Raw genomic sequence first — 23,975 nt, forward strand, 5'->3', positions numbered from 1 at the left:
ACCTGTTTCTCCATCACCTGTTCAGCTCTGATGATTCAGTAAGGACATCTCCTGGTTTCATCTTCATGTTTTCCTCTCACTAGATATCCAAACCGATATCATGACCAGCAGCAGTGGCTCCAACAAACATCAGCTGATACTAGATATTAATATTATATAAATTCTAACAACTGCTTATCAAGTTTAAAGGCGCTTCTGCTGTTTAACGCGACCTCCGCTAGTTTCCTCTTTCTGGCGCAAAATGGGAGGTAAATAAGCAAGAGAGACGGGACTTGCAGCAGAAACGCCGATCAGCTGATCATTGATCAGTTTCATGATTGAAGTAGCAGCAGGAGAGGGAGGGGGGAGAATGAGAGAAGAAGAGGCAGCTGACAGCGTAAAGACGCAGAATAACTCCAACTTTTTGTCTTTGTTTATTGTAGCTGAAGTACGGGACAAATCGCGTTTATTTTCAGCTCAATACCAAACGCCTAATATTAACTCTGAATACCAGAGGATTCCGTTTTTTACAGAGGTAGGCGACTCTACTAACTAACCTTATGAATAAAATAAAGTTCACCAGTAACATCATAGCACCCACACAGCCACCTCGGGTCTCTCCTCCTCCGCCTCCCCTTTCCCTCATCCACCTGCTGGCCTCCACCACTTGCTAATTTTACTGAATCTGTAAAAGCTCCACCATAGCCACTACCAAACAATTGAGTTATTTTTACACGTCTGCCAGCATCTGTCCAATCCCCCACCTTTCACTGTTTACAGGGGAAAAAAGACAACAACAAAAAAAAATCGGCCCATTTAAAACGAAAAACTTCCATCGGCCCACCGGTGAACACCGGGCCAGTCCAGCTATGTTGAGAGCGGAAGCAACACATTGCAAGCAAGCGCAAATGCAAAACTTGAGCGAGAGGGGCTGCTATTGTGTGTGTGTGTGGATAATAGCAAACACTGAAATACATTTTTCTTGCACTCAGCAATGAATTTTGCTCCCTCAAATTTAGCTTTTCTTTGATCAAAATAAATTTCTCCTCAAAATGCAACACTTGCACCTGCAATTTTTTTTTACGTGCGTTAGGAATAGTGGTACAAATATAACACCATACTTATACACACACACAGCTGTGGTTTCCTGTTTTTGCTACATTCTGGAGAGCCTCGCCTTTAACGGTCTTCTCCCACCCCCTCTCACAGAGAGCAACAGAAAACTTCATGAACTCAGATCAATGTTACTTTGACACTTACCTCTAGATAGGCCGGAACAAAAAACTGGGAAACAAACAGCAATGAGCAGGAACTCTTTAGTTGTGTCCCAATCCAGCAACCGCACCCGGCGTTGGTCGAACAGATGTGTGGCAGTCTTGCGCTTCAGGAGCTGCCAAACCAGCAAAAAAACGCCAAATGTGTCACCTGTGACACTTGTGAGGTTATCTCAAACACACTCCGTCAGTCTTGATGCTGTTGAACAACAAAATGTTTAAAAATGTGGCGAGTTTACCTGGTGATATCCTCATTTAAAAGTGTTTAAAAACAGCAAACAATTAACACCACGCCGACGTTGTTCACAGGACAGCAAGAGTAAACGATCGGGAGACTCTTGTCGTCGTTATCGTGGTTATTTCTCCGATTTCAGCGTTTTTGCTTCACAGCTAAAGCCAGCAGTTTACTTTGTGCACTATGATGGACTCGAGTCAACCAGCGCCACCTCTGGCCAAGTGCCACAGCCTACAGCCAGATCAACCTGTGACACACATCTGCAGCACGTTTGAATTCGTGTCATGCACAACACATTTGTACCTTTCAATTGTGTCTGTTTGTGCGTCATGCAAATAAACCTTTGAAAAGAATGAAATGACACTAATATTTCACTAGTGTTGTAACATCACATGTCGTTAGCGTAGTCTGTCTGTGACTTTTCTCTGCGAACAAACATTTCAGAGTTGGTTGTTATATACAGTCTGTACAAGTGTGGTTAATCTAATAAACATTTGTAAGGAGATGGCAGTTACTGTGAATGTACAGCAGGTGATTAGTAATAAACAGTCAGACAATGACTGACAATCTCATTCAGTCTTGCAGATCGAATGCACCTCCTGTGGAAAGTGGTACCACACAGTGTGTGTGGACTTCCCCTGTGCAGAAGGTAGCTACAAATGTTGTGGGTGCTAAATAAACAGAAAGAATTGATCCCTGTTGTCTTTGCTTACTGATTGTTTTTAGCGTTGACAATCCACATTGCTGGCATTGCATCTTTCAACATGTTTGTGGGTAGATCTGGATGTACCAGGGGTAAGTGCAGCCACTCAGCCTCTACTCAATGTCATCATAGCAGCAGGTGCAGATGTGTTAATCTAGTAGTAGGCTGTGGTACTTGGCCACAGGTGGCAGCAGTGGACTGACCTCCATTTGAAACTGCTCCAGCTGCTATGTGATAGTGGATCTGCTACAAATTGAAGATCATAAGCAAGTTTTGGAAATCAACCCTTGTATTATGTTGAAGAACAAACAATTGACATTGATTTTGTTGCGGGTCATTTTGACCCATACTGTGTAGATCCACTCAGGATTATCCAAAAACTGCAATAAAACAATAGCAACTTTATTTTCCATTAGATAAACATGTAGAACATGTAGGACATACAACAGTTAGACTTTCCATAACTATTTTAGGAACAATTTGGTTTTTCGTTCTTACAAACACATTTCTTTTGAACTTGCCCAAATTCTCAGTTTTTCAATGCTCAACATTTTCTATTTTGTCTACATGATGGACAGAATGTAACTGTGTGCTTTCTGCAGATGTACTTCTTGCATTTCTCACAAAATGTGCTTGTTTTCAAACAGGAACCTTCCTAACTAAGATTTAAAACAAAAGATTTCTACGTCTCCTCCAGTCTCACAAACAGATGACAAACCAAGCGACACACCTGAGTCACTGACTTTCTTAAATCCACTCACTCTCACTGGCTGTTTATTACTAATCACTGTGTAACTGCTGTGAATTCACAGTAACTGCCATCTCCTTACAAATCTTCATTGGATTAACCACACTTATACAGACTGTATATGTTGCCCCCCTGGTGTGACAGGTGCCTGGGAGGGGTGCGATCCTAGATCCCACAGCTGTGTATTGAAATAAAGAGGCACAGATCATGAACTTGTTTACAATTCAACTGCAGGATTTATTCTGCAGATTTGCCTCCCAGGGGGGTTTACGCTCCTCCTGGCCGCTATGCGCCACCTAGTGGTATTTTTTTAAGTAATGCCATGGAAGATGTAAAGTGTAATTAGAAAATACTGAATCAACACTGAACGATATAACAAAGACCAAAATATAACTGGGGTGTTCCCTTTATTTCCTTGTATGAAGACATAAACTGAACTAACATCCCCATAAGTCTTTTTATCTCTTAACTTTTTAACTATTAGTGTAATCCAGATTTACCAGCCACACATTTCAACTTTTAAACACATATGTTAACATTTTACATATATAACTCTCCAGCCATGTTGATGGATTGCCTGTATTGGCTGGAAATATTCATTTCCAGGGAAAAGACACAGACAGACGATGCTTACAGGATGTGATGTGACAACACTAATGAAATATTGATGTGTCATATTTGTCCAAGGTGTACTTCATTGTTATGGAAAAAGAGAATATTAAAATCATGATGACCAATTGGAGTGGTGATTTCTATGACTTTGTGTATATAATTTGGAATTTTTTACCACTGTAGGCCAATAAGGAATATATGATATCATTTCATTCTTTTCAAAGGTTTATTTGCATGACGCACAAACAGACACAATTGAAAGGTACAAATGTGCATGACACGAATTCAAACGTGGTGCAGATGTGTGTCACAGGTTGATCTGGCTGTAGGCTGTGGCACTTGGCCAGAGGTGGCGCTGGTTGACTCGACTCCATGTTAGTGCACAAAGTAAACTGCTCGCTGTAGTTGCGAAGCAAAAACGCTGAAATCGGAGAAATAAACCGTGCGAGGGGAACGATAACGACGACAAGAGTCTCCCGATCGTTTACTCTTGCTCTCCTGTGAACAACATCGGCGTGGTGTTACTTGTTTGCTGTTTTCGCGATCGCGTCGCGAATGAGGATATCACCAGGTAAACTCGCCACATTTTTAAACATTTTGTTGTTCAACAGCATCACGACTGACGGAGTGTGTTTGAGATAACCTCACAAGTGTCACAGTTGACACATTTGGCGTTTTCTTGCTGGTTTGTCGGTAGCAGCTCCTGAAACGCAAGACTGCCACACATCTGTTCGACTAACGCCAGTTGATCTAAACGCCAGTAGATCTGGAACACCGGCGGCAGTAGCGGTTTTAGACACGGGCGGCATCACGGGCATCGGCAAAAAAAAAAAAATGCTGGTACTCATGCTGCCCCGACGTCTGCCAGCGCATATTGGGAATGGCATGAGCACCGATCGGTTTTCTATCGCCCATTTCCTGCAGCCACTGTGGAGCTCCACAGTAACCGGATACACGTGACCTCCACAGTAGCCATAAACACGCATGGATACCGTGGAAGTTACTGTGAGTGGTTAATAAGTTAAGTCATGGTGAAGGGAAAGTGGTGGTTTTTCGTTTTTTGAGAAGTACTGGTCTCATCAAGAGGATCTGGGGATTCAGGAGTGACTGACGGTTAACAGCCAGGAGATCGCAGTAATACAACAGTTTTGGATGCAAGCTGCCGTTAAACTTGACTGAAGAAGAAGAAGGAAGGTACTGTGGAGCTCCACAGTGGCTGCAGCCAGGTGCTCTTATAGACTTGGGACACAGCTACAGAGTTCCTGCTCATTGCTGTTTGTTTCTCAGTTTTTTGTTCTGGCCTATCTAGAGGTAAGTGTCAAAGTAACATTGATCTGAGTTCATGAAGTAACATTGATCCGTCCAAACTCCGGTCAATTTTTAATTGGCCCGCAAGTAATTTTATAAATACAATAGAATATGGCGCGCACTTAAACTTTTGCTTGAGTTTGTTGCACTTCTTAGTTTTAACAACAGGGGGAGCTGCTGTTGATCAAGTCAGTTGCGCCACCAAAAAGGACAATCACAGAAGAAAGTTACTAAACTTGGCAGAACCAAAGAAGCGAAAGGTAGAAAGTGAGTGCAGAAAATTTCAGACACGGTGGGAGAGTGAATATTTCTTCAAAGAATTCAAAGGGAAGTGTGTCTGTTTGATCTGCACTGAAACTGTGGCAGTTATGAAAGAGTATAATGTACTACGTCATTATGAAACCAAACATCAGGCCTATGCATCCTACACTGGTGCTGAGATGGAGCAGAAATGTAAGCAAAGGGTAGCTCTCCTGCAGGGTCAGCAACAATGATTTTTTTTCGTGCTCAAATTGTCCAGGAAAAGGCTCAAATAGCCAGCTATGAGGTCGCCCAACTCATCGCAAGACATGGCAAGCCTTTTTCAGATGGAGACCTCTTAAAACACGGCCTCGTTAAAGTCACCGAAATAATGTGCCCGGAAAACGTGCAGGACTTCAACAACGTCAGCATGTCCAGAAATCCAGTTGTGTGACGCATTGATGACTCATCAGCCAACATTAAACTGCAAATGTCTGATAAAGCTGTGCTTTTGATTTTTACTCCATCGCATGCGATGAGAGCACCGATGCCACAGACACCGCACAGCTGCTATTTTTTTGCGGGTAGTGGACGAGAGCACGAGCGCTTTAGGTGAGTAAAAGATATATTCAACAGTAACCGTGTGTTAATAAGCATGCATGTGCAGGTACACATGCTTCAAATATCAATAATGCGCATCAATTCTGTTTTTCGTATATGCGTTTTTCTTGTTAACACACAGACTACACATCGCTGTAAAACTCACACGCAGTCAGCTGATCTCATCTGATGCAGATTTGCTCCTTGATCAGCACCGCAGCTGGATGGCCCGATTTACATTCCCAGCGCAGCTGATACTCACCAGAATAGTTTACTAAAATTATATGCACTCCTGTTATTAAGTCCGGTTCAGTCTGTTAATGTTGATAATCGTTTCAAAACGAACGTTAATAGGTGTGTTGCTAAGCCTAATAACTTAAATGACAAACTTGAAATGTACCCGTCCCATTTTCCCCTTTATTGTTCTTTTCCTCTGTGCTGTAAATCTTCTGTTTAAGACGAAATCTGAGGCTGCTGTTCTGAGAATGAGCTACCAAAGCTTTTTCTGAATAAATCAATAAAGATCCATTTATGGAAAGCTGGGATGAAGGCAGTTTTGTCTTTAATTATATTCAACAATATAACACATTTGACCACTTTTAAGTGATTTTTCTAACTTTAATACACTAAAGTTAAGGTTATATACCTAATTTCTATTAAGTGGCCCAGCCCCTCCTATATTTTTATGTATGTGGCCCCAGGGCCGTTGCTAGCCATTTGGGTGCCCTAAGCACAAATGCTTTATGGTGCCCCCCCCCCCCCCGCCACTGAAAAAAAAAAAAAAAAACATTAATACTTTTGAATTTCTCAGTGGAATTTGTTTAATTAAATAACAACAAACATGACAGTTAAACAAATAAATAAGGTTAAAGGAGGTTAAAAATACTGTTACAAATAAATACTGAAACAAAAATTGAACATTGGAACAAGAACAAAGAGCCTGGCAATAATGTGTAATTTTTTTTATAAAAAAATAATATATATAATATAATAGTATTATTATTAATATATTTACAAATAGTTTCACAATAGAATTTAAATAAGAAACTTAAATAAGAAAAATAAGAATTTGAACACAAAAGCCACATTCCTTAAGTAACTATGTTAAACATTTTTACAATTCGTTGTCAGAGTATGCCCTAGACTCTAGGGCATACTCTGACAACCAGAAAATGCAGGCGTGTGCCTCTCTAGGGCCTAGAGAGGCACACGCCTGCATTTTCTGGTTGCAAAATCAGCTATAAGGTCATCATATGATAGCTTCTGAGCCACGTCACCATTGATGCTGATAACAGCCAGACCACTTAAACGTTCCTGCCCCATTGATGAACGCAGGTACGTTTTAATGAGTTTGAGCTTTGAAAAGCTTCGCTCAGCAGAGGCAACTGTGACAGGCAGGGTCAGTGCAATACGCAGAGCAATCCACAGATTGGGATATACCTCTTGAAGCTGATTGTCATGTAAAAATGACAGCATTTCCAAAGCAGACGTCTGTGGTGGCAGCTGAGGAAGGTTGATGATTTCCTGCATCATCTCAGGTCCATCAATGTCAGCTACTCCCTTATCTGTCAGTGTCTTCTGTACTTCAGTGCAGTGTTTTTTTTAAATCCTCCTTGGACATCCCATTCACTTTGCTGAAATCAAGCAGCACTCCATATTTCTCCTTCACTTGATTCATGGTCTCAAACCTCTCCTGTAGGGAGATTAAAGCAGAGTCCACAACACAATTGAAAAATGTGACCTCAAGCTTTTTAAGGGCATCATGGAGGGGCTCATCAACAGCTTCATATGCAAACTGCCTTTTTGTGCTCCTGAGCCTTTTCTCCTTCAACTGTGGTTCTATGTTCAGGGCCTCACAGAGTTCTTTGGCAGCTGACACAGCCTCATCAAACCCAGACTGTCTGTATTTAGAGAGGTTACTTTTGGCAGTGTCAATGAGCCTGACAGCAACATCGAGCTGCATGGAGCTGGACTGTAGTAACTTGTTCACCTGGTTTGTGATTGTAAGAAGTTCACACCACACGATGGAGCAAATCAAAAATCGAAATGAGGCTACTTCCTCAGCAAGCACTTGAGCCTCCACCTTTGCGACTGCATCACTTACAGCTTCTCTGGCCTCCAGGAGAGCATCCCTCACTTCTTTTGTCTGACTCCGGACAGCAGTTACACTTTGAAGCCTGCTTTCCCATCTAACGTCACTCCAAGATTTAAGTGTCAATTTCACATGTTTTGTTAAAATGGCCCATCGCTGGGTGGCACTGGAAAAGAAATTGAACAACTTCTGCAAATACCCAAAGTAGCCAGTTGCATCTGGAGAGGACTTGGCAGCATCAGCTATGACCAGATTCATCGTGTGAGCTCCACAAGGCACAAACAATGCTCTCGGGTTTAATTGTAGCAGTCTGGCCTGAACACCTTGCTTCTTCCCCTTCATGTTGGCCCCATTGTCATAGGCCTGTCCTCGACAGTTTTCAAATGGAATGCCAAGCTCCTTCAACTTGTCAAGGACAACATTGGACAGGTTAAGGCCAGTTGTTTGCTCCACATTTATATAGCCAAGAAAGTATTCTTTAATATCTGGTTGTGCTTGGAAACAAACAATGCGTACTATGACTGACATTTGTTCAGTGTGACTCACATCTGGAGTACAGTCAAGAATGATGGAGAAGTATTTTGCCAACTGGATTTGCTTCACAATGGCGCGGAATGTTTCTGAAGAGATAATCTGAATTAGTTCGTTCTGTGTCTCAGGGCTGAGGTAATGTGTGTGGGAACCTTCATCTTTTATGTTGGCCAAGTGATTTGCCATTACAAGGTCATATGTTGCCATAAGCTCTACTTCCTTCAAGAAGTTGCCATTGTCCGGCTCATAAAGACAGTCAGAAGAGCCCCTAAAAGACAAATTTCTGGAAGCCAGTGAGAGAGTTATTGAGAGTAATCATTTGAGAATCTCTCGCCACTTTTTCCTTTCTGCCTCTAGTAAGGTCAACTCCTGTTGATCTATTGCCATGCTTTTCTTTAGCCGTGTGTCCAGTTCTCTCCACTTAAGCATGCACTGTATGTGGTCTTGGCTACACTCATGACCCCTCAAACGGATGTTGATGTTCGACCAGTCACTGAAGCCCTCTGTACTCAGCTTTATATCCTTCACACTGAAAAGCTTACATGCAAAGCAGAACACAGCATTGTTCTGCGGTGAGTACACTAACCAGCTCCGGTGAACCTTTTCTCCATTGGGAAGAATTTTGAACTTAAGGCTAGTGTGAAATGCTCTTCCATCAGGCCCCTTTGGAAAATTAAAATCAGAGCTGACATTAAAAGGACCTCTCCGCACAATTTCAACACGATCAGCATCTACAATGTGAGCTGGCCAAAGAGCAGGATCGGTTGAAGGGGGCACACATGTCTCCACAGTGTCACTTTCTGATAGTCTCTCAGTGACAGGACTCTCAGTGGTACTTGTGTATGGAACTGTACCTGAACTGGTGGTTGATGGTTCTTGTTCTTCTTGGCTAGGGATTGTTGCAGGGTCTACAATGGCTGGTGGTTGATGTCCAGGGATGGCACTACTACTGGATGGTTCATCCTGTCCTTGAGATCCTCCTTGAACATATTTAAGCATTGACCCTGCATACAAGAGAAAATATTCAGGGATTTTACAGAAATACAATTTTGAATCTACAGTAGGCCTACGAAAGATTGCATTATAAGACTAATAAATTAAGTAAGTCACTGGTACATTTAAAAATTACTAACTATATTTTACATGTATAGATTTTCATAATGGCAAATGGCAATATAAACATGCTGTACATAATTTGATATAAATGCGCAAGTAGGAAATCTATATTACTGGAAGATATAGGTTTCATATTACAGTTTCATCAACAGATGTCGCCCTTGATCTATGAACCTAAAGAAAGACGAGAACTATTTATGTGTTCAGACGTCAATGGCATAAATAAGATATGCGTCTTTATAGATATCCTGAAATGCAGCAACATACAAAGTAATCTTGTCTAATCTGATAATAATACTTGACTGCATCACTGACCTATCCCAAAGTTAAGGTTAATCAGTAGCATGCATGACGTTAGCCAGCTAGCAACCTGAGGAGGGAAATGCTAGTCTCACGAATCACGATAACGTTAGCAATCGTGAGTCACGATTGCTAACGTTATCTGAAAACCGTCAATTGAGTGACCATGATGAGTTGCTTTTAGTAGTCCATTCTATATTCATATCCACAACGTAAACAAACTACCCAACATCAATCATTTGCAACATTTGTTAACACAGTATGAACACTGCTAACAGGAGCTATCACAGAGTTGACGGACATGAGCGTGCAAGCAAGGGCTACAATAATGAACTTTTTTTATTATTATTATTTAAACATTGCCTTACCGGCAAGCGACGCCTGAGTTTCATCACGCTTCCTCTTCTTCTTTCTTTTCTCCGCTCCCGACTCCTGTTGCCGTTTCGAGGCCATGTTCAAACAGGTGTTTACCAATTATAGAACAGACCACTGGGAGTGGGGGGGCACCAGGAGGAGACTGGAGACAGGGCACAAAGCAGATTCACCCCTTTTCTCGGGAAAATTGTTTTATGTTGCTTTTGTATTGTTTAACCATATTAATGCATATGATATTTATAGTATTAATATGGTTTACTTTTTTTTTTTACGACCCTGATTTTTTTGGTGCCCTACCGGCCATTTGGTGCCCTACGCAGTGTGCGTTATGTGCGTTTGCGGAGCTACAGCACTGTGTGGCCCTCAGTGAAAAAAGTTTGGACACCCCTGCTGTACACCGTTATATTTGTGCCACAAAACCAGCCGATCACAGACTTCGATGCAAAAAAATCTGATTGGCTGTTTTGGTCTCCAATCAGCTCGAAATGACGAAATGCAAAAATCCCAGAATGCATTTCGTCCAAAACTCAAGCGAGTAGCGATGGTAAATTTGATTCTTTTTACTGAATCGAGTTTCAATGAGTCACTCACCAAAGTGAATCGGTGCTACTGTGAACCGAGGAGCTGTTGTCTTGATGTGAGCTTTCTACTCAGGGTTTTTTCTTCCAGTTCACAGCAGAAATGTTTATGTTAAGAAACTGAATGTTGTTTTTCTCCATAATTTTAAACTAGATATATTTCTACTAATGAAATTAGTTTGCTAACAGCAACAGGGATGAGTCAATGAGTCATTTGTCAGTAAAGCAGGGCTTTCAAACCCGCCATTTGCGGCCCACGTCACCTCTACTTGCATATTGATGTGAAGAAATTATTATTTTTTAATTATTATACAAAAAATGATTTAATACGATGGCAGAGCGTTACAGGCATGGCCCTTTAAGACTGTAGCCTCATGGGCGGTGTAGTCCTTGCTGCAGGGAGAACGTGTGGGACCGCCCCTCCTGCTGTGTGTGTGTGTGAGCATGAGGGAGGGACAGTCGAGTGTTAATACTCGACTGTACACCGTGTTCATGTTTTCCTCCGAAACAATAAAGTTCTGCTGGAGCAGCCTTTCAATGCCTCTTTCTGTCTCTCGCTAGCAAAGTTGACGCAGACAGTAAAGCTAGTTCCCGACTACAAGCCCCCAAAGTATTAGCCAGAGGTCTCCTTACCACGGTTTGGAGCCGCGGACCTGGCCGAGGTAACAAGAGAGTGCAAACATGTTGAGGGATTGGCTGTGTTAGTTCAGTGACAGATTTATTTGGAAAGAAAACAATTTTCACTTGCAGTTGAAAACTAAAGTGTACGCTTATGCCTGCATTTTTATTTTGTTAAATACAAACAAATTTGTGGCAAAGGTGCTTCCACGTGTCTGGCCAGAAAGAGCTGTTTATTTGGTAGTTCAATGAAACTACTGTACTATATTGTACTATACTGCTGAGTGACTGTCTTCTGCTCGTCAAATATATTTCATTGCAATGTTGATCCTGTGCTAACTTGCATATGACAAATGAAACTTAAAGGCTTCAGATAGTTAAGAGTGAGAAAAAAATTCCCTTCATGTTTGCCATTTTGTCTTTCTTACACAATATTTGGAATTAAATAAACCAAACAAAACACTAAAATTTAGGAAATATTAGTGGGTGTTTTCGTGTTTGTTATTTTGTACTGCTAGGACACTAAAGTGGCCCTCCAATTAGATGACGGTCCCAGAAGTGGCCCGCGGCCCATGTGAGTTTGAGACCCCTGCAGTAAACAGACTCTCGAGTGTTGAACGATTTGTTCATGATTTGCACATCACTACAAGCGAGGCAGTGGCAGAGGAATGAAGAGTGGCGGAGTTTGAAATATTACTCTTTCTGGGTGACAAAATAAACGTTTAAGATGTTTTCAGGTAACAATGGTGCTGTGTAAACTTCGAATATCTGCTTCATTTATCAAGACATCACCTATTTGCAAAGTGATCTAACGTTTTCGGAGATCATGTTACCCACCAACTGACCGCATAGCTGGACTGGCCATTGGGCATACCGGGGATTTGCCCGGTGGGCCGATGGTGACTGTTAAGTCTAATTGTTGAATGTTGCCATTGTGTTTCTTAAATTTGTACAGTCTTAGTTCAAGCAGTAGGATCAAAGCCATTCCTTTGATCCTGACCACCTCTCCAACCACTCTGTACTGGGGGAGGTTTTATTGTAGATGCATCCTACCGGAAAGATCTGTTTCTTTTTATGTAAGCTTCCTGGGTTTATGACCCTTTGGTCAGCAGGAGGTCTGACACACACACACACACACACACACACACACACACACACACACACACACACACACACACACACACACACACACTCTCACAGAAGTTCACACATATACATAAAATGCTTTGTCTTAGAACAAAGGGGGCGTGGCTTTGTTCTGACGTGTTTTGTGTGAACTGTCTCCCAATAAAAGGCAGCAGGAGGTCAGATCTGGGGGTCATTTTCGTGGTGGACACAGACGAGGCCTCCCTTGCGCAAATAATCGATCGATCGACTGTCTTGTTTTCTTCATGATGAATAAGTCTCTAGAATTAGCGGGGCTTGTGGAAACACAGACCCAACAGTGACTTTTCATTTTTGTTTGTTTGTTTTTGTAACAGTGTAAACAGTAAAAGGTGGTGGATTAGCCAATTGGTCATGATCAACTCTGGGCTGGACCAATTACAATAGATCCGTATTGAGCTGAAAAAGAACGCAATTCTAGAAGCTAGAATAAAAAAAAAAACAGACACAAAGCTGGAGTTATTCTGTGTCTTTGCTGCACAGCTGCCTCTCCTCTCATTCTCTCCCCCTCCCTCTCCTGTTGTTACTTCAATCATGAAACTGATCAATGATCAGCTGATCGGCTTTTCTGTCCAAGTCCCGTCTCTCTTGTTTGTTTATCGTCCACTTTGCGCCAGAGAAAGGAAAACAACATCAGCACGCTTACGCTTGATAAGCTGTTAGAATTTATTTAATATTACTTTGTACTATCAGCTGATGTTTGCTGGAGCCACAGCTGTAAAACCTGCTGGTCATGAATTTGGTTTAGATATGTGGTGAGAGGGAAACATGAAGGTGAAAGGGAAACTAAAATATGTCCATTGTGTTGTCAGATGAACATATGAGACACTTTGACTCTTCAGTGCAGTGTGGAGCCTAACAAAGATCTGTTTTGTGTCCCAGCTGATCAGCAGGAGGAGAAGAGTCTGACGGAGCAGCAGAGGAACATTTTCAGCCATCTGGACTCAGCTGAGTCACTACAGAGGAAACAATGAGCTCAACACAGAAGGTGACAGATACTAGTGTAAAGAAGTACTCCATCAAATATGCCATCAAAAGCTGAAGTACTGATTTAACTTGTTTACTCAAGTGGAAAAGTACGGGCTCTGAAATGTAATCAGAGTAAGAAAGTAAAAGTAGCTCCTTGAACATTTTTACCACCTGTTTTTATCCAAAGTTAACTGAACCTTGTGCTTTATTAATGTAATAATAAAATAAGATTAGTAGATGAAGTACGAACTATTTATTTCTAATAAAGGTTCTCTGTTTGAATCAGTTAAGTAGAAAATGAAGGAAAATAAAACATATGTGTATTTTCTGTTGCCTACATTGTAGAGGGTGACTTTCCTCTAAACAGGAACATGAGCAGGGAAGAGGTTAAAGTGGGATTGAGCAGGTGGGAACCCTAAAATCAGCTGTAGTGGCTCAGCGTGGGGAAAAGAATCACAGCTCACAATAATTTCTGTTGAGAGCTCCAGTAGATTTTCTTAAAGTACAGGCTGTGATCAGCTGACCTGCTGCTCTCTGTGGATGTACACAACTGAATTCAACCAGATGTCAGCAGATGTTTCATGAGCTGTCCTGGCTGGTTTCCATCCTCTACACTGACAATACACTGTCTTTATATTAGACACTATACTGTTGGTATGAAGGTGGAACTCAGTGAATGAATGTCAGCATCATGAGCTTCAGTTTAAATGAATCTCTGCTACACTTGATGTAATCTAACTGTGACATGAGCACCACAGTCACTGTGCACCAGTCACACACTGTTCTTTACTTTAAATCCATCACAGTTCAGCAAACGAACCTGTTTATCCTGCACTAACCTGCAGAGGATCTTCATGCAGTCTTTAAATAACACAGTTAATCTGCCTCAGATTGTTTTGCAGCATCTTTCATAATCTGATAAAACATAATGTCACATGTACCGACCCAATATCTGATTTCAACACATGAGGACTTACATGTAAACTTTAATCTCCAGTTGATCACATCCCACTGAGCAGTCCTTCCCTTTAAATCTAACCTCTCTTCTTCCTCTCCTGTCCTGTGTGTCTTATCTTTCTCCATCTCTGAGTGAAGTTAGCTCTCTTTCTTTTCTCTCCCTGTGATGTGCAGCAGCTGGACCTTTAGCCAGCAACACACTTTTTTATTGTCAGTTTGTGTGTTTGCTGATGTTTTTTGAGCTGATAGAAATGCTGCGTTTTAAATTACCTGCCACTTAAAAGATATGAATCCATTTATTCTTGCTCATCTTCTGTATTGCTAGCTGGATGCTGAAGTACCGTGACGGCAACTTATGAGCACCTGCAGTGATTCAGGTGTTGTGCCAAAAAAGAACATTGGTCCACTTTAACTCTTGACTATGTTTTGCACACAGTTTTGCCTCTTTCATCTCTTTTTATGTTTCATACCCTGGTGATTAGTGCACGATCAGGATTGCCTTTCATGTGTTACTGTTTAGGTTCAAATCAGTTTGATGTTTGATGCCTGCAGCGATGACATTACTCTCCTCAAATGGCTTAAACCAAAAGTAACAAGCCTGTTTTGAAAATGTAAGGAGTAGAAAATACAGATATGTGTAGGGAGTAAAAGTTTTAAAGAAATCCTGAGGCTACAATCAGACTCTGACATTTTCCTTCACTGAACCAGGCTGGTAACTGTTACATTTGATTTATTATAATTGAATAAATTAGAAAATTATAGAAATATATAATAGGGAACAGCAATAGGAAATATAAAAAAGTATAGACCTGGTAAATATTTATATATTATATATGTATACATTTTTATATATCTGTGTACAATCAGGAGGGATGGGCATGATTTTAGTGTTTGAACAGTCATGAATTATTTTTAACAGCAGGTTGGGTGTAATGTGTTAGAACTACCAGCAGGTGGGGATAAGAGACCTTTAAGGTGTTTGGTGCCACACTCCACCTTCAGGTTTAAAACTAGTGTTAATGGAGGGAGTTTGAAGGTTGAGTTTGTTCCACGACTGCATTTCACTCACTGCCTCTGTTTGTATCTCTGTCACTGCAGGACCAACATGGAGCGAGAAGTCAGCGCTCTCAGGAGGCCGACAAACCTCACAGAAGAAAGAGAGAGAAAAAACACACCTGTGACGAGTGTGGGATGGGTTTTATTTACAAGTGTCATCTAAAACAGCATCAGGTCATCCACACTGGAGAGAGACCGTTCAGCTGTGACTTGTGTGGAAAGTCTTTTACCTGGAAGGAATCCCTAAAAACACACCAACTCATCCACAGTGGAGTTAAAGCGTACAGCTGTGATCAGTGTGGCAGAGCTTTTACTCGCAGTAGCAGCTTACAGGATCATCTAGTTAGCCACTCTGGAATTAAGGCGTACAGCTGTGACATCTGTGGAAAAACTTTCAGCCGGAGAGGGAACCGAAATATACACCTACGCATTCACACCAGACATGATGTGTACTGCTGTGAACAGTGTGGCAAATACTTTGCTACAGACACACAGTTACAACAACACATGTTTACCCACACTGAGGGACGACCTTATAAATGTGACCTGTGTGAGAAGACTTTTAAATCTCCACGTTACCTGAGAGAACACCAACAGATCCACACCAGAAAGAGACTCTACAAGTGCAGTTACTGTGAGGTATGTATTTATATTGTTATCTTGTCATTTTAGCCTGACTGTTTGGAACAACTCTGCTCATTAAACTGTGTTAGCATGTTAGCAATTCTACTGCATGGAGAAGCAGCTCTGAGTGATTATTCAGATTTTCATGTCAGTTATGATTTTAGTATTACTGTAGTATTATGGTGGTAGTATTGTAGTTATTGCAGCCCAGTAAACTGAGTGTGTTAACTGAAACAGTCAAATGTAATTGGACGTCTGTAGAGATGCTCTTTATTTCAGGCGACGTTCAGGATAAAAGTGTTGAAGGACTGACTTACACTGTCTTTGTGTCTTTGTTTAGAAGCAGAGCGACACAGATGGATCCAGTTCTCAACCCTGTCACCAATGTGGTGGTGGGAAAGACTTTCGTTGTGACCTCTGTGGAAAAACCTTCAGTTGGCAAAAGAACCTAAAAAAACATCAACGTAGACACACTGGAGACAAACTGAAATACTGCAAAGAATGTGGGAGAAGCTTCACCACACCAAGTGAGTTAAAAAAACATGAACTGATTCACAGTGGGGTTAAAAAGCATCTCTGTGATCAGTGTGGGTCATCCTTCACCACTGCAAGGGAGCTTAAATCACACAAACGAGTCCACACAGGAGAGAAACCATACAAGTGCAGACACTGTGACAAAAGCTTCTCAGATTCATGTAGTCGTAACAATCATGAACGTACACACGTGGAAGGAAACTACAGCTGTGACCAGTGTGACAAGAGCTTCAGGAATCTCAGTTCATACTCCAAACACAAACGATCCCACGTTATTAATAAACTGTTTCACTGTTACCAATGTGCCCAAACATTCACCTCATTGTCTGCTCTGTGCAAACATCAGCGTGATCACTCAGGGCTGAAATCACTCCCATAACTGGATCACAGTGAATCTGAAGAGACAGAAAGATCCTCTGGTTTCAGTGTCAGACTCAAAAAGCTTGAGATCAGGCTCCACAGAGTTCAGATAGAATCATTTAAACTTGTGTTGAACTGAACTGGTTGCTGGGCTGAACTTCTACATAATACAGATTTACATGGGATCTTATTTTCTGTCGTTTTACTGAGTCAGTTTTGTCCTTTTTTCTCTGTCCTGGTTTTGCTCGTCTGTAAATAATTGAAACTCAGTCAAATAGTTCATTGTTCTCCAGCAAAACGTTTTGGAAACTCATGTTTAACCTTTCAAACTCTGACATGTTTTAGCACACAAGGCTTCATCGGGGAGTTCACTCATGATTGGACCATGAGAATAAAGGTTTTCAGTTCTTTCAAAGAGAGTCTTGGAGGTGTTTGATGTTTCTGTTTTTTCTGAAACCACCTGAAAGAAAAACTAATTTTTCTTCCTTTATGTAGTGTGGAAGTTTTTAATGTTTCTTTCATCTGTGATGTTCTTGAATGTGTTGACATGAAGATGGTACAAATAAACTGTCCTTTTAGCTTCAGCTCCTAATTTATTCATTATTTATGGATGTAGCACAGCAGCAGTGTCTTGATTAACACATGGAGGGCTCGGGATCTGATGGTAAATAATGTTTTGTGTCCTTGTACACATCATACAGCTCAGCTGTTCCACAGATGTCAGGTTTACACAGTGGGATGGTTTGCAAGAACGCAGCTCTCCTGTGGATAAATCCTTACTCTTAGCCTCAGGACCTCACACAGTCCCAGCAGGTTCGGTCAGAAGATTTATCCCTTATATCAAAACGTCACAGAGTCTCCTTTGCTGTGCTGTTTTCACAAAGAAACGTAAACTGAAGACCTGAACTTACAATGTTTTAATTAGTTTAGCAGATTCAGTGTCTCCATGATCGAATCTGCTGTTTTTGTGCTGCTGTTGGTAGAAAGCCGTTTAATGCTGAAATGAACTGGCTGCATGCATCTCTGAATGTAAATTGGTGCACTATTAATAGATCACTCTGGAACGGTATCGTCACCATAATTTGCCCACTTAGTAAATCTCACTCATGGCCAAGAAATTGAAATAAATCTTGTTTCCCTGCTGGATAGTGATCCACTGTAACTCTGCTCCTCCTTCCTGTTTAGGATTTCTGTGGCTGAAGTAAAATTCCCTCCATCCATCACTTATCCCAGCTAACCCAAAGTAAAAGAAAGTTTTGCTCATCTTAAAAAAGCATTACAATAATGGGCATTACCAATGCAAACTGAATGATACAGAAGATGAAAGAATAGAGTTTGATCAGTTAATAAAGCTCATGATCTTGATTCATTGTGGCTGCTACACAGATACTTCTGGGTCACTTCTCTCAGTTAGGAGCTTTCCTACTACTTTTCACACCTACGGTCAATTTCAAATCATCAGTTAACCTAACCCTATGCATGTTTTTGGACTGTGAGAAGCCACCAGAGTACCAGAGAGAACATAAGCAGACATGGGAAGACTCCAGACAGAAAGGCCCTAGACCAGATTCAAACACTGGATCTTCTTCGATGAGAATTTCCTGTTCTTCCACATCTCAAAGGTTCGTGTTGTGCAGCCTCAGCAGAAGAAGAAGGGTGAGATAAGAGAAGTGAGGAAATGCAGCGGTTACATTAATAAGAAAGATGAATCGGTCTTTCTGACTTCTCTAATTGTAACATGTAACATGAGTTGTACAGCCATAATTTATGGCTCAGTGTGGAGAGCACGTTTGCAGTCTGCTGGCAGTCTGGGGACGGCCCGTCTACCTGCCCAGAGCTCTGGTGTTGATGAAGCCAGTGTACAGCGTATGTGGTCCAGCTGGTCTGTGGGCCTCTCTCGCATGTGCTTTTGTTGGTCTGTCAGCCGCACAGAAGAGTAAAGTTATAACAAACACAGAGCTGAAGTGAAACTAAGTGTTAAAAACAATGAATTGTGTCCTCTGCAAAAAAAAGTTCTTACTTTTTTTAAGAACAGGGTGCACTACCGCATGTTTAAAAGCAGTTGGGACACAGCCCACTAACAATGATAAATTCATTAAAAATAAGATGCAAGGCCCAATTTCCTCAAAACTTTCCTTGATAATTCAGGATGAAAGGATATCATGCACAGAATTTGAGTTTCTCAATTGTTCAATTATTCCCTTAAGAGTGAAGACTTAAGACTGAATTAAAAATTTTGAATAACATTCGGGGCTGTTAGCTATTAGTCTCAATAATATCTGATAGGAAAGCTGCTTTAGCTGCCTTTATGGAGTTCTGGTATAGAAGGCGGCTCCTACAAAGAATGCCATAGGATATCTGAAGCCTGTCTTTTTTCCACCTCCTTTCAGATTGACGGCAGACACGACGTAAAGCTCATATAGTGTCATTTAGTCATGGTTGATGAGAAGTTCTGGGACGTTTCATCTTTATAGGGGCCACAGTATCTAAGATGGAACAACAGGTGGATAACATAGCGTTGGCATAATCATCAACCAAGGGAGGTGTGTAACAGTTAGTATCAGTGAAATCTGGATCAAAAAAGGCAAAGTTCAAAAAGGCTGTAATGAAGTTAGCCACAGTCTCAGAGTTAATGATACGTACAGGGCGATGACAGCCTTTAGAATTTAAATCAATTGCACATAGCTCAACATCAAACACGAGCAAAAAATGGTCAGAAATACCAGCATTATCAACGTCCATAGTACAAATATCCAAAGCATATGAGAGGACCAAATCCAAGGTATGGCCTTTAAGATGAGTAGGTTCCCTGACCCACTGTGTAAGGTTAAAAGACTCAGTTAGGGCAAGAAAATCTTTGGCTAGGGGGTCATCAGCACAACAAATATGTATGTTAAAATATCCAGTAATAAGAGCTTGGTCATAACTTAATAAAAATGAACCTAAGAAGTCAGCAAATTCACAAAATAAAAGACCTATTATATTTAGGTGGTCGATAAATCACAGCACATAGAATCGTTGGGGGTCCGGCAAGCTCCAATAGTTGAGCCTCAAAACTACAATAGGTAGGAGAGGGCAGTTGCCGAACTTTAAGTTTGTTTTTAAAAACAGAGGCAACGCCTCCACCTCTTCCCGAGGGTCTCGGTGAACTAAAGAATACACAGTCCGGGGGAAGTAGCTCTGAAAAGGAAAAGGACTCACCAGGACGAATCCAAGTTTCAGTCAATAACAGAGCATCAAGCCAAGAGTTGAGGAAGAGGCCATTTAAGATGAAGGTTTTATTCACCAGCGATCTTGCGTTTAATAGAACCATCCGAGAGATAGGCATCTTATCTCTGCTGGAAGCACGTCTTAGTTGGCTTAAATACCTGTGACGAACACCATCACTTGGGGAACCAATCCAAACACGAACAGGCAGAGTGACTACCGGAGAAACCGGACAGGCTTGTTTACCGACCGGACAGATCCAGCGATGGTTGAGCAGCCCAAAGGACAATGGATCCCGAGCGGATGGAAGTCGTATAATCCCCGCGGTGGTGAGGGAATTAGCTGCAGCTGATGTTTTAAGGTAAGCCTTAAAGTGAACCCGAAACCCACTCCGTTTGCCCCGCTTCCTGTCACGCTTGTTAGGCGGGGGGCAGAGAGGGGAACCGTATGAACCAGTGGAAGAGATGATACGTGGAAATGTAGTGTCTCCCAAGATCCAACCCAGCATATGGGGGGAAAACAAAGATTTAACAGAGTATCCCGGTCATAGGTGATTAATGCATAACCATCTGGGGGGCATAGTGCCAGAAAGATAGTAAATAATAAACAAATATCAAGGAAAAGAGCTCGACAACAGAGACGAGGACGGCCTGCCGTACAATGGCGCCATCTTACTCTATTATTATAATGATATTATAATGAAAACATCTGTGATACATTCACAGAGGACGAGGACACAAAGGGACGACACGCAGAGGCTGTATTAAAGTCTACCATCCAAATCTTTAGTCCTAAACAGGCAGTGGTTACAAACAGGAAGACAAGCAGTCCATTAAACAGTCTACAGGGTCAAACATACAGAGAATTCAAACAGCAATAAAAAACATAACTGGACACTGAAAAACTTCACAAAGTGATGTGTGAGGCACCAAAGGGAAGCAGCTGAGTATATTCAATGAATTATCTTCAAATACAAAAGACAGAAACTCCTAAAGCTGCCTCCACCAGTGTGTGAATGTGAGAGTGAATGAATAGTGGTATTGTAAAGCGCTTTGGGTGCCTTGAAAAGCGCTATATAAATCCAATCCATTATTATTATAAAGGCAGCATGAAAAATGAGCAGGATACACAAAGGTCAGAGATTACAAATTAAATCAGAAAATGACTTCAAACTTACTGAGAGCAAGGCCTCTGTTACAAATCTGTCTAATAGAAAAACATGCTGTACAGATACAATAAGGTAAGTGTTCATGGTCATTTAAAAACTGGCTCTACCTGAACCACTTAAATATTTTATGAAGTCACTGAGTCGACAATTTCTAAAGTTTGTTTTCTTAATTGCAGTTAGAGTGTGGCTGGTAAGGATGAAAACACATACAGAGCGTAAACTGTCTTTGTTAGTAACAAACGTCAGGAAAGAAAAGACAAAACACACAAACACTCATGATATTCATGAATAATTAGAAAGCATCTAAACATTCTGGTTGCGGATTTTTACAGTCTTATTTGCACTCGGTCATCTTCATAATCATCCTGTTCAATACATGACAGGGGAGGTCCTGAGGTGGGCGGGGCTCTCTGGTGATGTCAGCATGAAAGGCAGGACCAGCATCTGCCACATGTTGGTGAAGCATCACAGTACACTGGTGTGGGTTCCTTTCCAGATGTTGGACATTTGATACTTCAATGTTGAGGCGAACAAGAAGACACAGTGTTGGGTCTTCTTGGCAAAGGTCTCGAAAAGCATCTCGTCTCTCACTGACTGTGAGGACACCCGAAGATGGTACTACTTCCCACTTTTCTTGGTCTCTGGTCTTGGATCTCATGAACTTTTTGGCAACCCTCCAGACCCACGCCACGGTCCCAATCAGCCTTCTCAGGTTGCTGAATCGCCTTGCGTCGATTAGCTGTTGGGTTGCTACTCCTGCCAGTGGTCTTCTCGACTCTACGTGTGCTGAGTCCTGAGCTGCCTTGATGTGGATTCTGGTAAGGACCGCAACAAAAGTCTTTTTCTGTAGCTTTGTGACCTTTTCTCGAGCTTGGGCAGCGACTTCTCCGGTGGATTTCTTCAACCACTCATCTTCAGGAAGTTGGAGAAACTTTGGACCCGACTGCCACTCGGAGTCCTCGGTTAGGGCATTTGGATTGGCCCCTCTGGTGAGAATGTTTGCAATGTTTGCTGACCCGGGAATCCATCACCAATCTTGGACATCAGTGGATGTCCAAATGTCTGGATTTCACCAATGCGGTTTGCGAAGAAGGTCTGGAAACCGTAGCTCTCACGCTGGATTGCACCCAAGACGGTCTGGCTGTCGACGAGGTGGTACCATTTTTTGACCTGGATTCTGCAGTGTCTCTGGAAGTAGATCTTCAGGCGGGCAGCAAAGACGGCGCCACACATCTCTGCTTTAACAGGATCGCCTTTGTGGTTGAGAGGTGTCAGTTTAGCTTTGGACTCTACTAGTCTCACACTATGGCTGCAGCTCCAGCAAAGGTACATCACTGCGCCATATGTATGTTCACTGCCATCAGAGAACGTGATGGGACTGGGCTCTGCACAGGGATCTGGTGGTCTGAAGCTTGTGAAGAACTTCTTAGTCATGCAGGACTCCTGTTCACTGCTAAACAGTTACAGCGTCACAGAAAGAACCTTGAGAGCAAACTGCTGCTGAAGCTTAACCATCACCTCACTGAGTGAAGAAATGGCACATTTTTGCTAAATATGCAGAAATAAATGCAACCCATACAATTTATGGTAAACTGAGCTTCCTTGTATGAACATGTGTTGAAGATGCCTCGTTTTAATATTTTCTCTGAAAACGTTTTGAAGATACTAAAATTTGTATATTTATTCATTTTTGTTTGTCTGATAGCATTTATTTATAAAATAAATCGGACATTTAAAACAGTTACTCACTGCTTGAGTAGTATTTTCACCAAATACTTTTTTACTCTTACTTGAGTAACTTTTTTGACAACTACTTTTCACTTTTACTTGAGTAATAATATTTTAAAGTAATGCTACTCTTACTTGAGTACATTTTTTTGGATACTCAACCCAACTCTGCATCCTGATCAATACATGACAGGGGAGGTCCTGAGGTAGGCGGGGCTCTCTGCCTTTCATGGTGACATCACCAGAGGACCTGTCACGGCCAGGAGGATCAGCAGGGTGCTGATAAGCTGTTTCTGCGTTTCTCTCGCTCTCGTGCGCTCTCTCTCATTCTGTCTCTCTCTTGCCGGGGTGGAACTCATTGCGGGTTCACGCCCTTGGCCCACGCCACTCAGAGGAACAAACGTCTGAGACTCATTAGTGTGCCAGCATTTAAGCCAGGGAGTGACTGCTGTTCTTTGATGGATCATTATGTATGATTCGTGTTAGTGCCGTCAAGTTACCCGCAAGCTTTCCCTCGTGTTCCTGAGCTTTGAACTAACAAATGTTTCCCTGTGGTGAGTGTCAGAGAGAGAGAGCCTGACCTTGTGCATGGATTGTTTGATGAGGAGCGAGTGTATTTTCCCTGGAGCCCTGTACCCCCACTTTTGTACATAGCACTATCTCTGCACCTTTTTATATACACCCAGTGAACCATGTAAATATATTCCTTGTGAGCTTCCTTAAACACTTCAAGTTGTAAGCTAATAATAGTTAAATAAGAGCAGATGCATGCTGGTGCAATAAACTATACGTTTTACGTCCAATGGATGCATGATCTTAGTCGATTAATTGCAAAGATAATCAGTGACTAATCGACTATCAAAATAATCCTATGTGGCAGTCCTAGTTCTTACAAACCA

The 23,975-nt window shown here is 41.7% G+C and overlaps 2 protein-coding genes across 2 annotated transcripts in view; one reads left to right on the forward strand and one right to left on the reverse strand.

Annotated features, from left to right (window-relative positions):
- LOC146625327 (uncharacterized) overlaps positions 1-23,975 on the reverse strand; it is a 120,861-nt gene that overhangs the window by 6,648 nt on the left and 90,238 nt on the right. The gene's annotated exons all lie outside the window — the stretch shown is intronic.
- The window catches only part of LOC146625328 (uncharacterized), a 155,623-nt gene continuing 136,595 nt past the window's right edge, over positions 4,948-23,975 (forward strand). The window contains exons 1-3 of the mRNA XM_085362768.1: positions 4,948-5,711; positions 13,356-13,461; positions 15,498-16,094. Coding sequence (XP_085218894.1) covers positions 13,444-13,461; positions 15,498-16,094 — 615 coding nt within the window. The 5' untranslated portion in view covers positions 4,948-5,711; positions 13,356-13,443. The remainder of the gene's footprint in view (positions 5,712-13,355; positions 13,462-15,497; positions 16,095-23,975) is intronic.

Source organism: Diplotaxodon limnothrissa, linkage group LG9 (genome assembly GCF_057381915.1).
Source record: "Diplotaxodon limnothrissa isolate DT_005_m linkage group LG9, D_limnothrissa_male_GT1.1, whole genome shotgun sequence".
Lineage (NCBI taxonomy): Eukaryota > Metazoa > Chordata > Actinopteri > Cichliformes > Cichlidae > Diplotaxodon > Diplotaxodon limnothrissa.